The sequence below is a fragment of the Coturnix japonica genome, chromosome 10 (assembly GCF_001577835.2).
Source record: "Coturnix japonica isolate 7356 chromosome 10, Coturnix japonica 2.1, whole genome shotgun sequence".
NCBI lineage: Eukaryota > Metazoa > Chordata > Aves > Galliformes > Phasianidae > Coturnix > Coturnix japonica.
This window is the reverse complement of record NC_029525.1, coordinates 6,503,978-6,516,991: the sequence shown is the minus strand read 5'-3', so window position 1 is coordinate 6,516,991 and position 13,014 is coordinate 6,503,978. Positions and strand designations below refer to the sequence as shown.

The following is a 13,014-nucleotide window of genomic DNA, read 5'->3' as shown; positions in this document are numbered from 1 at the left end:
GGCGCAGCGCTGCGCGGTGCGGGCGGCAGAGCTGGGGAGGCAGCGCGTGAGGGCGAATTGCAGATAGATCTGAGCGTGTGTCTGCTGCTCCCAGCGCCGCTCTGAGGTGCGGGATTTGCTCTCCGGGGGGGTCACCCCGCGGTGCTTCGTGTCCGTACGGGGCAGCGCTACACACGGCCCCGACACCGGGCCGGGCTCGGCTCCCTCCCCCCGCGGCTCACGGGGCCGATCGCGGCCGCCCGGCACGGCAGGGGTTAAGGTCTGTGCGCGGAGGGATACGGAGCCGGAGCCGCGATCGTGGTGCTGAGGCTCCGTAAGCAAAAAAATGTCCGCCTGAGGGAAACCCACAAGTTCCTTCCAGCGGGGGGGGAGCGCCCGGCTCGTCGCCTCCCACCCACCGCGGCCCGCCCGCCGGCCCGGCCCTGATCGCGGAGCGTGGGGGCAGCAGGTAGCGCCGGGGACGGACAAGTTGGGACGGAGCGGCGCGGGGCGGGGGGGGCTGAAGCGGCGGGGGCTGCGCGCCCGGAGCCGGAGGGCGGCGGCCGGACCGGGGGCCGAGGAGCCGGGAGAGGGAGCGGCGGGGCCGGGCGGGTGGCAGCGCCACAGATCGGCCTGAGGGGCGGCGGCGGCGGCGGGGGCGCGCTCGGTTGTCGGCTCTCGGCTCTCGGCTCTCCCGACAGGAGCGCGGCCCGGCGGGCGGCACCGCGACTCGGCGGGGAGCGGCGCTGCCGAGCGCCCCCGCGGCGCCGCCGGGCACGAGGCGCAGGCCCTGCCGCCCTGTGCCGCCCTGTGCCGCCCCTCCTCCCTCCTCCCGCCTCACGGCGCGCGCTTCTCTTGGCGCGCTCCCGCCCGGCGTCGTCGCGCGGGGGCGGCTCCGGGACAGAGCGCGGGTGGGGGCAGCGCGGGGCGGGCGGCGGCGATGGTCGCGGCGGGGCGGCCATGGCCGTGCTGAGCGGCGGCCCCGCTCGGCGGCCCCATTGTTGCCGGGGCGGTGAGTCACTTAATCTCTCGCTAATTCCGCAGACTTCGCCGCGTCGCGGTTGTTTATTTGCTTTCCCTCGCCCGGGGGCCGGGGGGGGGGTCGGGTCTGATTCTGATTCTTCGCGGCCCCGTTGCGGAGCGCGTCGCGTCGTGTCGCGGGGGAGCGGCGGGGCGAGGGGGGAGGACGGGCCCGAGGAAAGTTGCGGAGAGTTGGGCGGGCGGCGGGTTGCGCTGCGGATCGTTTCCCCCCCCCACCCCCTCCCTCGGGCCCGGCCCCGCTGAGCAGCGCTGTGCTCTGTGCCCGCAGGACGCGAGCGGAGCGCGGGACGATGAACGCGCAGCAGCAGAGGATGGCGGCCATCGGCACCGACAAGGAGCTCAGCGACCTGCTGGACTTCAGCGCGGTACGGAACGCGGGCACGGGGCCGTAATGCCGGCGGGTCGGGGGGATTAACGCGGCGGAATCGTCTGTACCTGAGTGTTGGTTAAGCGGCCCCGTAGCTCCGCTACCGGGGATCATCTCTTTGTGGTTTGGTTTTGTGTTTCTCCGGACCCGAAGGAAGCAGGAGAGCTGTAGGAATGGCAACTTGGGTTCCGAAAATTATAGCTCCTTTATTTATGGTACTTTCGTTTTAACGGACCTTGGAAAAGTGGTTTAGGAGCGTGATAGCCAGATAACTGCCCCTCTGCAGCTGCCTGCATGTGGTGGCTTTAATTGCAGAGATCAGGGAGGTGCTTGGAGCAGTCAGGTACACGCAGCTGTGGCTGTTCTGAGTTACAACAGCAGCATTGGGCCTTTTCTTACTTTTTTTCTTGTAAGTTTTGTTCCTGTACAGCAGAGCTTTGTGGCACTGCCAGGAGCATTCTTATGTACTGAGTTTGCAGTCCTGAATGAGCATCCTGCTCTCTGCTTATCTTCCTGCAGAAATAATAACAAAATACTTGTTTTGTATTAGCTTTCTCTTAAATGTATGGACAAGGTTAATAGCTGAATTCAGGGTTTCAAAGCCAGCTTATACACCTCTTCTTCTTTTGCAGATGTTTTCCCCACCTGTTAACAGCGGGAAGACCAGGCCAACCACGCTGGGCAGCAGCCAGTTCGGAGGATCAGGTAGGATGCAGTGCATCTGAGATCCATGACATTCATCAAGGCTCAATGTTTTTAGCTCAGTCCTCACGTGCTTGAATGGTTACCTTTCATCATATGGATTCTCATAAGAACTTTCAGATGAATTAGAGGTGCCTGGTTTGTTTTGGCTTTGTTACAGTTCAGACCAAAACGCAATACCCCAGCTTTGTGCTCTGCCTTCCCCTGCCTGTCCTGATGGGCTGAGGTGCTGGGTATGTCTGGTGGTGCTGGGGCACAGTGAGTCCATCAACCTGTCACATCAGTAACGAAGGCCTTCTGTGTCTGATTTTATCAAGCTTTGCCGGGCAATAAGTATTTGAGGTGAAGTATCAAGTAACAAAATACTTCTGACTCAAGAATCTATTTTAGAATTCAAAGGAAATGTATGAGGTGGTGACTAACTTAACAAACAAAGAGCAAAATGAAAAACAACCGAACACATCTCCATCTATTGCTTCCCCCAGCTCAAGCCCTGGAATTTTAGGATTAACTGCCAAGATGCCACCAGTTAAGAGGTCTGAATTAGATCTGATTTGTTTCACTGTGTTATTTAAGCAATTTTCTAAAGGTTGCTTACTGGCACAGGTACAAACCCTGATTGCACGTGGCTTTAGATGTATACTTTAACAATGTATAAAGTAGCAAATATCTTTTCTTGTTCCCTTCCACTCTCTCCCTTGGGAGCCAGGGTCAGTGCAAGGTGGACACTTTCCTGGTACTGTGTAGCTGTCCAAATTTGGACAGATATTTTCTAATATTGAACCTTTCTCTGTGCATCATGAAAATGAATAATTGTAATTGCACTTTGCAGTATTTTGTTGCCTGCTGTTTTCACTGAAGTACACTTCAGATGCCTACTTTCAGAAAGTTTTAAGCCAGTCCTTTAATAGGACATAAATGTAACTCTCTATAGAAGATGGTTTGTATGACGTCATTCTTGGACAGGGCTCAGTTATTAATGCCTCCAAAACAGAATCTAAAGAAGTAACTTTCAGAAGTGGCTTAGTGGCTCTTGTTGGTTTGGATTTTAGCTTTTCTACTTGTGCTGTTTTTATGAATATGAGGAGGTGATATATATGGCTTTATTTAAGGTTAATGAAAACAAATGTTTAGAATGCCAGTAGAGGGATGAAGTGGCTGATGGAAGTTGTGCAGTGCCATTGGCTGTTTACTTAACGCATTGTCAGAGCTCTCTCTGTGGGAGTCCAAACGTTACCTCGAGTTGTAGTGACACGTGAGAACTTTGGTTATTAAAAACACTTCAAAACTTTGGAGACTCTTGAGAGACCATCTCCCACGTTTAATTAATAAAAATGTGTGATAATGTTTGAACAAATACTCTACTTTTATTTACTAAAATATGCACGTAGTGTCCACTTACCCTTACAAGTAAATGATGGGCAGTAGTGAGATGGCAATTCCATATACAACGTAGTTAATCTTCTTTCTTTTTCATACAAATATTCAAGATGGTTGTTTTTCAAGTACGTTTTGAAGAAGGTCCAGACAGCTCAAGTTTGTTTCAAGAAGCACAGTTTGAAGATTTCCATCCCCCTCCCCCTACGCCTTGCTTTTCCTGAATAGGTAGAATAACTTACTGTTGAATAATGAAGTTTTCACTTTTAGTTTAGATCTTAGGGCAGCCTTGGTAACTGAGGTTTGCCCTCTCTGTAGGTAATACTTCTCCTGCTCTTTGTGGTTGGCCTCAGGAAAAAACAAATACTGAGATTTTGGGAGGGAAGCAGTGTTACTCACTTCTTGAATTTCTTTGCTGATAATGGTGTATCGTCATATAGATATAATCACAAGCAACACAGTGCAGCTGTCTGGCAATCTGCAACCTCAACTAAATTCCCCTTGGTGCAGATAATGTTGCATAGCTATGGGTTTTAGTTCAGGATGTTTCTAGTTGTAGAGATTTACTAGTTTATGGAATTATATGCTTTAATTCTCGTAATATTATGACAACCAAAGCCCTGACTGGGGGGGGATTGCTCTGCAGGAGTGACAAGGGGCCAACAACTTCTGTGTGAGTTGTGTTCTGAGTCAGTGTTTGGTGCTACAGGGAGACCTTGAGGAGCTCACTGACCAGCTACAGGCACTTTTAGCACTCATTTAATTGTCATCTCAGTTTAATTTCAAGAATTCTGTAGCTTGTAGGCTGTTTAATACTTCTTTTTTTATGTGTTTCTCTTTAAAAATTAGCTTTTTTTTTTTTTTTTAGTGGAAAAAAAAAAAGGCATTTCTTAACACTCTCATTAACAAAGTGTACAGCATGCACGGATTTCTTCTGTGAATACAGAACGGTGATGCCTCTTACACAGACTTCCTGTGATTTTGATGATAGTGAAGGCTGTGCAGTTTGCTTTGCTGTCTTACACATTAAACACCATTTTTAGATGGTGGTTATTCTTTTTCCTGGGGTCTTTGCAAGCATGCTAATGAAAGACGTTTTCTTAGTTGGAGCAAGGCTTACTTTCTGATTTGTAACTGTAGAGTTCACTTTTTTCCCCCCCCTCATTTCAACTTCATAAAAAGTAATTTTAAAAAATGCCCAGAAATGCCTCCTCTAATTTCTAAGAAAGGGCTGCAGTGGATTAATATGTGAGCACTATTTTGACTCAAATCTAGCTCGAGTCTTCAGGAATGTCTGGTGTCGGGGGAAGCTTTCTGCTGGTCAATCAGTTATGAATGAAAGCTGCGGATGAAATAAGTGAGCTAATCTGATGTATCATAGTATCTTATGACAGTAAGTCATGTAAGCTGCTGATAAAGTCAAATAACTTGGTCAGACTTGTGGTAAAAATAAACATATTGGAAAAGCAACCTGATATGTAGGTCTAAGCTACAGAATATTTCTTGTCACTGCTGTTGTAGCATTCTCTTGTTTAAAACAGAACTTTGTTTCTTCCTCTTATGAAACCAACTTGGGAAGATAAAGTGGTTTCTATCTTAGATATTGTATAAGTAGAAGGCAGAGGTTGAGAGACTCTCAATCCGGCTCTTACATTAATTGATCAGTCTCGTAGATTTTATTTCAAATGAGATATTTCCATGTTGCTGCTGCGATAAAGAGCAGCATTTATAATTCACAGTGAAATCTTGCTGTATTTTGTTTCTATTAAAACCAAAAACTGTTTTGGCCTTTGTTTATAATGATCTTAATTAAAATCCAGTTAGAATATTTAGATGCCTGCCCTAGGCAATAATGCTGCAATCTTCTGGTTTACATTTCAGTTTTTCCAGTAATTATTATTATTTAATCTCAGGTGTGGCACTCTAAAATACAATCTATTTTACTTCTTCTTCATAGGATTTATAAATTCTAAAGAATAATACACCTGAGGTGATACTATCTGTGGCCTTAAGTTCTTGTAGTTTAGTTGTTCTCCTAAGTTATTTGGCGTTATTTTTGCATGTAGCTGTATGTATGCATGTGAAGTCAGTAAAACAAGCTGAAGTAAGATAATATGGATGTGTAATGGGAAATGGAGATATAAGTGTTGAAGCAAGAGGAACAGGTCCAGAGCTGAGTAGTCAAAATACAGTGCTTCCACTGCCTGTAAAATTCTTCTGAAGTACTTGAAAAATGAGTTTGTGTGGCTGGCTTGGGCACCAGTCTTGGGTATTACCCGGGCATTGCTCATACTGTGCTCATGTGCAGAAAGCCCCTCAGAAGGCATCTGTGTAAGTAGCTGCTCATATCAATTTTGTTTCCTTGTTTGCATATTCAAGGGGTTGTCCTTTCCACAATGTGTACTGACCTACCATTTAGTAAGGAATGTATTGGGATAGTCCAGTGACTTTTTGCAAAGACTTTTCAAGCTGACAACCTGCCATTAATGTGAGTGTCCCTAAATTAGGGCGCTGTATCTTGAGGCTGGACTCAATATCAGTTCTGTTTTAGTGAGTCTGTTACATTACTGAGCAAAGGTTTCAAGATTAGTGAAATTTGACTTGGTTACTGTTTGTCTATTCTCTAAACAGTTTGTTTTTAGTGTTACATCAGCATTTCCTTCCTAAAAAAAATAAAATCCAAACACCCAAAACCAAGACCTTAAGAGTCATCCCAATGGGCAGTGTTTTAAATGCTGTAATCATTAATCTACAGTAAGTGTTGAAGAGAACAGGCACTCATAGCTATAATGGTCAAATGGCAGTCAAGAGAAAACTACAGAAATATTTTTGTGTAAGTGTGAAAATTAGTTTTTCTAACTTTTGAATATATAATATTTTCTTTATCAGAGCTTGAACTCATAATAAGAATCAGTTTTCTGATATGTTACATATATTTTTGATACAGTCTTCCTTTGAGATACAGAAAATTGCCAGTGCCCGTTCTTAGTTCTTGAATGAAGGCATTGACAAGAGGTCTCATGTAGTCACATAATCCTGCAGTCATAGATGTGTTAGCCTGTGACATTTTCCTATTCAAAAAGATCAAGTGGAAGGCCTGCAGTTGAGGAATTTGATCTGTATTTCTGTTTTTGTCATTAAAAAGTGTTGTGACCTTGTATATTCTTGTTTGTTATTCCAAAGAAGATAAGCTTCCTTTATGTTATATGCTGGAAATCTAGGATGGCTTGTTGAAGTAAATGCTGGACCATGCTTTATCTTTAACATCCCCCATGTCCCCTGGCTCTGTGAGTAGCAATCCAGCAGATGTGGTAACCTGGTAGTTTCTTCTTGGGTGTGAGGAGTGCTACGTTCCTCCTTTCTGAGGAGCCTGGTGAGAGTTCTGAGAGCCTCATGTTTGAAAGGAGAAGTGTGTCCATTGCTTCATTCCCCTCTTGTCTGTAGGAGACCCCCACAGATTGCTCTTCAAATGGGCCAAGTGCAAGTTCAATGAGTATTTTGGGCTGGATCCCTCATGTACTGCATTTGGAAACTTGGGAGTGATATGATGCTAATGAAAATGTGACTGCAGCTTGCCTGTTAGCAGTCTCCATCTCGCTGTTGCTCTTCCTCTTCCTCCTCTACTTCCTTTATCTTTGGAAAGACAATTTCTCTTGGTCTTTTTTCCTGAACATTCCTTCAAAGCACAGAGTGGCTGAAGAGCTGCTTCCATGTTCCTGTTGAAGAAGGAGGAGGGGAACCAGGTCAGACCAATGAAGGGAACTGATAACTCAGCTTAAAAAACATCTCTCTGTTGCAGAGATACTGAGATGTGGCTTGTTTGTTTTTTAAGTTCTCAGGTAGGTGTTGGGGTTCTAGTTTGGTGACCTGATAAGTAGGTGTCTGTCAGTTTCTTATTACTGTTGGCCCGTGACTTGTGGTGGTGTGAGCCTCATATCAGTTAGTTACAGTTTCTTTGCTGTCTTCCAGATAGCTAAGCTTTGATTTTCAGTAGCTTTTGGCCTTCTGTAGCATCTTGTTTAGGGAGACACGTGAACTCTTCAAGCAGGGGCAGTAACCTGTAGAAAACATACCTTCAGAAAGTTAATTTGGTATTTCCAGCAGGTTAATTTTCCCTGGGTAGGGGGCAGTGATGTGAGCACCGTGTAAGCAAGTATAGCGTCTGACCTCTGCTCTGTGTGTGAGCATTCTTGTGTCGCAGCACAAGGAAGACGTCTGCGTTGTTATTTGTGGGTGCCTTCAGAGGGGTGTCCAGAGGCTTGGAGAGTTGTCTTTGTGGCATGGTGTGAGGAATGTGATTTGAAGTTGCAGTTCTGTTTTTGGATTTGCCCAGGCAGCAGCGTTGGTATAAATGTAAAGTGAAGACAAAAGACTTGAGTGAAGTGGAAGAGGAAACCTGACAAGGGACTGAGGACAAATTGCAGTTTACAAAGAGAAGTGCGGATGGCATTCCTGCATGTCTGTGTGCTCTGTGATTGCTGTTGAATTGGTGCACGGTCCCTTGGTTACCAAGGAGCTTTTAATACGTATGTAGCTTTTGCTGAAGGATTTTTGTTTGTTAGTTTGGTGTGGTTTGTGGGATTGTTTGGCAGGGGTATTTCATGTTCAAGGTTTGTCATTCATACATGAGATGACAAAGTTCCCCTTCCCCCAAACTTTGTTCCAGCTGTCACAGAGGACTCAGCCCCTTAGTAATTCTGCTATCAAACCAGCATGACAGCTGTTTGTCCTGGTTCCATTTGATCCATAGACACCATTACATTAATTTAGTGGATGTACTATATGCAATACTCTATAAACTTTTGAAACACAAACTGTTTTCTTAACTTGCAAAAGCGTAGTAAAAATTTCCTAAGTTGAAAGTTGCATAAATTGATTTATGAGTAGAGACCTTTAAAGCATTAATATAATGACCTAATACTCAGTCTCCACAAGCTCCACGCTTACTATTTTAAAATTGAAAGATGTGACTGAATTTTAGTTGCTCTCTACATCTCCCAAGCTGAATTCTCTGGACTCTTAAAATACTTGTTTGCTCATTTTGACTATTATTTTGAAGGATCTCGTTGTTTGGGATAGGGGAACTGAATATATTTTGAAGCTGTGTGAAGTATCTTAAATTACGTGATGTAACAGAAAAATAAGCCTTCTGCTTTCAAAATAAATATTAAGTTCTCACGTTTGAGAATTCTATTTCAAGAAATAATCCTATTGAATATTGTATGTTCTCTAAAAAGCTTTGTTTGTGGAGGCATTATGTGATTTAATGTAAATGTTACTGTGCCAAAGTACCTTTTCACACTTCTGTCTATAGCAAAGTTAGATGAGTTCTGTATGTTGTCGTGTGAAGTCACTAAGCTTAAATCAGGCGTAAAGAATAGGTGCAATGTGTGAAGTATTTGATAAAGATTGTTACGGGGTACCCTTAATAATTATAAAATGGGTATATGTGCCTTAATAACTGTTTTTGATAATTGAGCACTGTAAGAAATGACAAGTGAACTGTTATTACTCTAAGGGTAGGAAATGCAATTGAAAATCTTTTTTCCTATCTTAAGGCAAAACGCCTTTTTAAATTCTCATTTCTGTCTTAACATGGGAGTCCAGAAGTTGCTAGTTTTGATGAATACTTCAACCTGATTGTTTCAAAGTAGTCGTGGACTTTCTGAAATGCTACAATCCATTATTTACTGATGGGTGTTGGGAGAAGGCTTTTCTTTTTTTCTGTGATGTGTCTGAGATGAGATAATGATGATTTTTTTTTTTTTAATTTGTTGAATGAAAGCCTTGTTTATTTTTTTCATTCGTAAAACAAAGCTGTGTTTGTAAACAACGTTCAAAAACATAAAGGACATATTTTTTTGTGAAGATGTTAACTGAATACCAAGAATGATCAGAAAGAGCAGCTCTTGTTATATTTCATAATGCCTTACTGTTTTCAGGGAATAGTCGGGCTAAAATCACCCAGCCCATCCTTAGGACTTTGTTGGAGTCTTCTCGTATGATGAGGATTGTTTTTTTTCTGGGAAGACAGAGTTGAAATTCCTGTAAATGCAAGTCTTCTTGTTTGTACCAGTGTAATATGGGAGAGTAATGTTGATCAGATCAAACTGATTTGCTGGTGTTTTACAGAAGTACTTGGCAGAGAAAGAGACTTGATAGAAAGGGTTTGCTTTACGGCCCAGTTAATGGGGTGATGCCCTCTAGGAACGCTAATAGAAAAATCAAGTAAGGTTGTCTTGGTGGGAAGGTGGGTTTTATAGTGCAATAGCAGTGCTGTGGGAAACTTTAGAAACCATACAAACTATAGAATTATGTTTAAAAAGGAAGGTAAGAAGTACACGAAACTCTTGGATTAGACAAAATTTCTCTTTTTATTTTTTTTCTTTTTTTTTAATGTAGAATACAGTGTAGAGTTCCAGTAATGCAGAGAACTTGCTTTCATTGTTTTACTTTCCTTTGGGAAAAGCTACAGGAAATATTTTGTTCGTGTTTTGTCTCTTTGCTGCTGAGAAGGTTGAAGCCGTGATGTTAAACAGAAATGTATTCTGAGCCTTACTGTATGTGGGAATTGTATTTTACCATTTTCCTTCCTTTTAAAACATGAAGATAAGTGGCAGAAGTAGCTGTGTTACAGGAACATGTCTAGTAAAACAAACCCGGTTTTGTTCATTTCTGGTTGCATACATTTTGTGGGTGAAATGCTGGTGAATATCGTTGTGTGTGTTTTCTGTTTGTGATGCATTTAATGCAGCATAGACGGAAGCTTACACTTAATTTGATAAGAGCTTGGTCTGTGATGTTACCAGGTGTCTGTTTTTATTCAGTTTAGACTATGACCAAAATATATTGTTAATTTAAATGTAAATATCATTGTCTTTGTGTTTTAATCCTCCCATCTTCTTCCATGTTTGGGTTTTACAACCTTCATTGCACCGAGTGTTTCCAAGGCTTACCCAAATCAATGAGTGCACACTGATTGGTGGCCCCTGTGCACATTAATTCCATTTCTAACACCTGTGTAAAAGTGCAAAATGACTGTTCTTTTCTTTGAACACGGCGTTTAGAATGGAAGCAGACAGAAGATCAAGCCAGACATAAACCTTACTACGATTTGTACCCATTAGGATATGATGTGTAAGCAAAATGTAGATAAATTAATTTTAAATAGCATTGCTTTGCTACCTTAGTTTCATCTAGTTCTATTGGGAAACAAGATTAAGGCCTAAAATAGATAAATCCGGGATGAAATGACTGAATTTCTCATTCCAGAGACCTCCTGTAACCAAGTGTCTCCTGAATTTTCTACTTTGTTGTGTTAGTGCGAGGAGATGCAGTGAAAATAGGCTTGAGAGAAGTCAGAAGTATTCTTAATTTTCTGTGGGAGAGTGGAATTCAGTGTTTATGTTCCTATTTTTTGTTTTATTGAGTGCAAGATACTACAGGCTAGTGTGGCTGCTCTGTGAAGTGGTGAAAGCAGTCAGCTTTGCTCGTTGCACATCTCCTGTGTTGTGACGATTTGATGACTTTCAGTGTGACACCTGTACCTGTTCCAGTTTCTTCAGGCAGCAGCTCCGTGAGTCATAATCCTTGCAGGAGAACACAGCTTAAAATAATCACTGATTATTTCCTTGCAATTCTGTCCGCTGCCCACTGCAAATAAACAGGAGCAGGAATGACAATATCATTTAATCCTTTAATGTTTGCTCTTGACGTGCAAAACATTTTCTTGTAATAGAGAAGTAATCCATAAGGAGGGTAGCTGCTCTTTCATCTTCCTGAATGCTAAATGAGGCTAAGGCTTTTATGAAAAGAGGGCAATTTAATGAAGATGACCGAGTTTTGGAGTAATGGAAAGCTTTTGTGTGTTTCTCTAAGTGATGCATGGTGCTTACTACAGCAGAGTTCCAGTGGCTGCGTTCTGTAGTGTGGCTTTGTGAGATTAGCGTTCCTGATGCTTAGATGCCAGGATGATCAAGTGGTGCCATGAATCAAGACTTGTCTCCCTTAGTTTGATTTATAAAATGTGTATAAATGTGTGCTATGTCTGAAATGCATTCTCTGGTATGCGCAAGGTTTCTATTTTAGTATTATTTACTTTGACTTTTTATTTGGTAACTTTGAGGTTATACCTGATCCTGTGTTCGCTGTCCTCACTAGAGGATAGTGGTAAGTGCATGACAGAAGGAACAAAACTTTGTCAATGTCACCTGTGTCAGGATTGTCCAAATCAGGTATTTTTCTTACAAATGCTTATAAGATGCTGAATTTAAAAAGAAAAAAAAAAAAAAAAGAGTGAACAAACAAGAACCCAAGGCAGAAAAAATGTGCCATCTTTTTTTTCCTTTTAGTTATTATTTAGTTTATTTGGAAATGCTTTTTTTAATAACCTATGCCACTACTTTTTTAGCAAAGCAAACTAGGTAAGACCCAACATTGCAAAAGGAAATAGGGAGAGGCTTTAAAGGATGTGAAACCTTACTCTTTCCAGAAGGTGTTCTGCCAAGTGTCTTTTAGGCCTTCGTGAATCAGGAGAAAGGGACCTCTAAGTCAATTTCTATAGAGTGGGAAGTAGTCAGCTTTTATTGAAGTTACCTTCTTTTTCTTTTTTTCTCCCAACAAAATTTAAGTAAAGTTGTGATTCTTTACAGGATAAAACTAATATTCTTCATGATTAGTGCTGTGTTACACAACCAGATGTGGTCTTAAAGGTTGCTCAGCTCTTTAGGGTGGCCATGAGTGGGGAGAATGTGGTCATATTGTTGTGCTTCTCACTGTATTACAGAAAGGTATCTGTCCGTCTGGGATGGGTATGCTTAGGTGAGCAACAACGTGCTGGTTTTAGTCTGCTTTATGAAAACCATCTGTAATAAAGGTACAGAAATGGATACGTAACTTACATTTCTATCTTATCCTCTTTTATGTCTTGAGTAACTGTCCCGTTCCTATGCAGTAGTTTACAAATGCCTGCAGGTATTGGAGCAATATAGTCTACCTGCTTAAAACTAAATGTTATGTAAATAAATTTCAAGATGCGTTGAGGCTGTATGTGCATGAATTAATTTCAGGGTAGGTTATGAACAACTCTAAGAAATGATATCTTGTTAGACAGTAGAACCAGAATTTATGTATGTGTATGTCCTTTGCATGGATTAAATCTGCTTCTGTTTTCAAGATACGTGTGGAGTAGTGAACAACAGCTTCAGTCATTTGTTCATTCGCTCTGCACCAAGATTGCTGTGTTCCTTTATCTTGTTAGCAGAAATTGGGAGTGCAGAGGCGGTGAAGGCCTGGCTATGGAATATGCTGTGTAACATGGTTTATATTTAATGATGGTTATATTCCTTGTGGCCTTCTGGTAGCCTTTATTAGTTTTACCAAGTAAATGGCATTTATTTATTTTTTTTCATAGATTCGGCTGTTTATTTTTAGGGAGCATAAGTGCCCTGTGAACTGCCATCCAAAAAACCACTGCTTTATACCTTACATTTCTGCAAATGAAAATTGGTATGTATATGGTAGTGTCACTTGTGTTGCAGTGAGGAATC

The 13,014-nt window shown here is 42.6% G+C and overlaps 1 protein-coding gene across 5 annotated transcripts in view; it reads left to right on the top strand.

Annotated features, from left to right (window-relative positions):
• The first annotated feature begins 339 nt into the window (after positions 1-339).
• The window catches only part of TCF12 (transcription factor 12), a 145,955-nt gene continuing 133,280 nt past the window's right edge, over positions 340-13,014 (top strand). For all 5 annotated transcript variants that reach the window (XM_015872425.2, XM_015872424.2, XM_015872421.2 and 2 more), the window contains exons 1-3: positions 340-448; positions 1,289-1,385; positions 2,020-2,092. In XM_015872425.2, the coding sequence (XP_015727911.1) occupies positions 1,311-1,385; positions 2,020-2,092 (148 nt within the window). In that variant the 5' untranslated portion in view covers positions 340-448; positions 1,289-1,310. The remainder of the gene's footprint in view (positions 449-1,288; positions 1,386-2,019; positions 2,093-13,014) is intronic.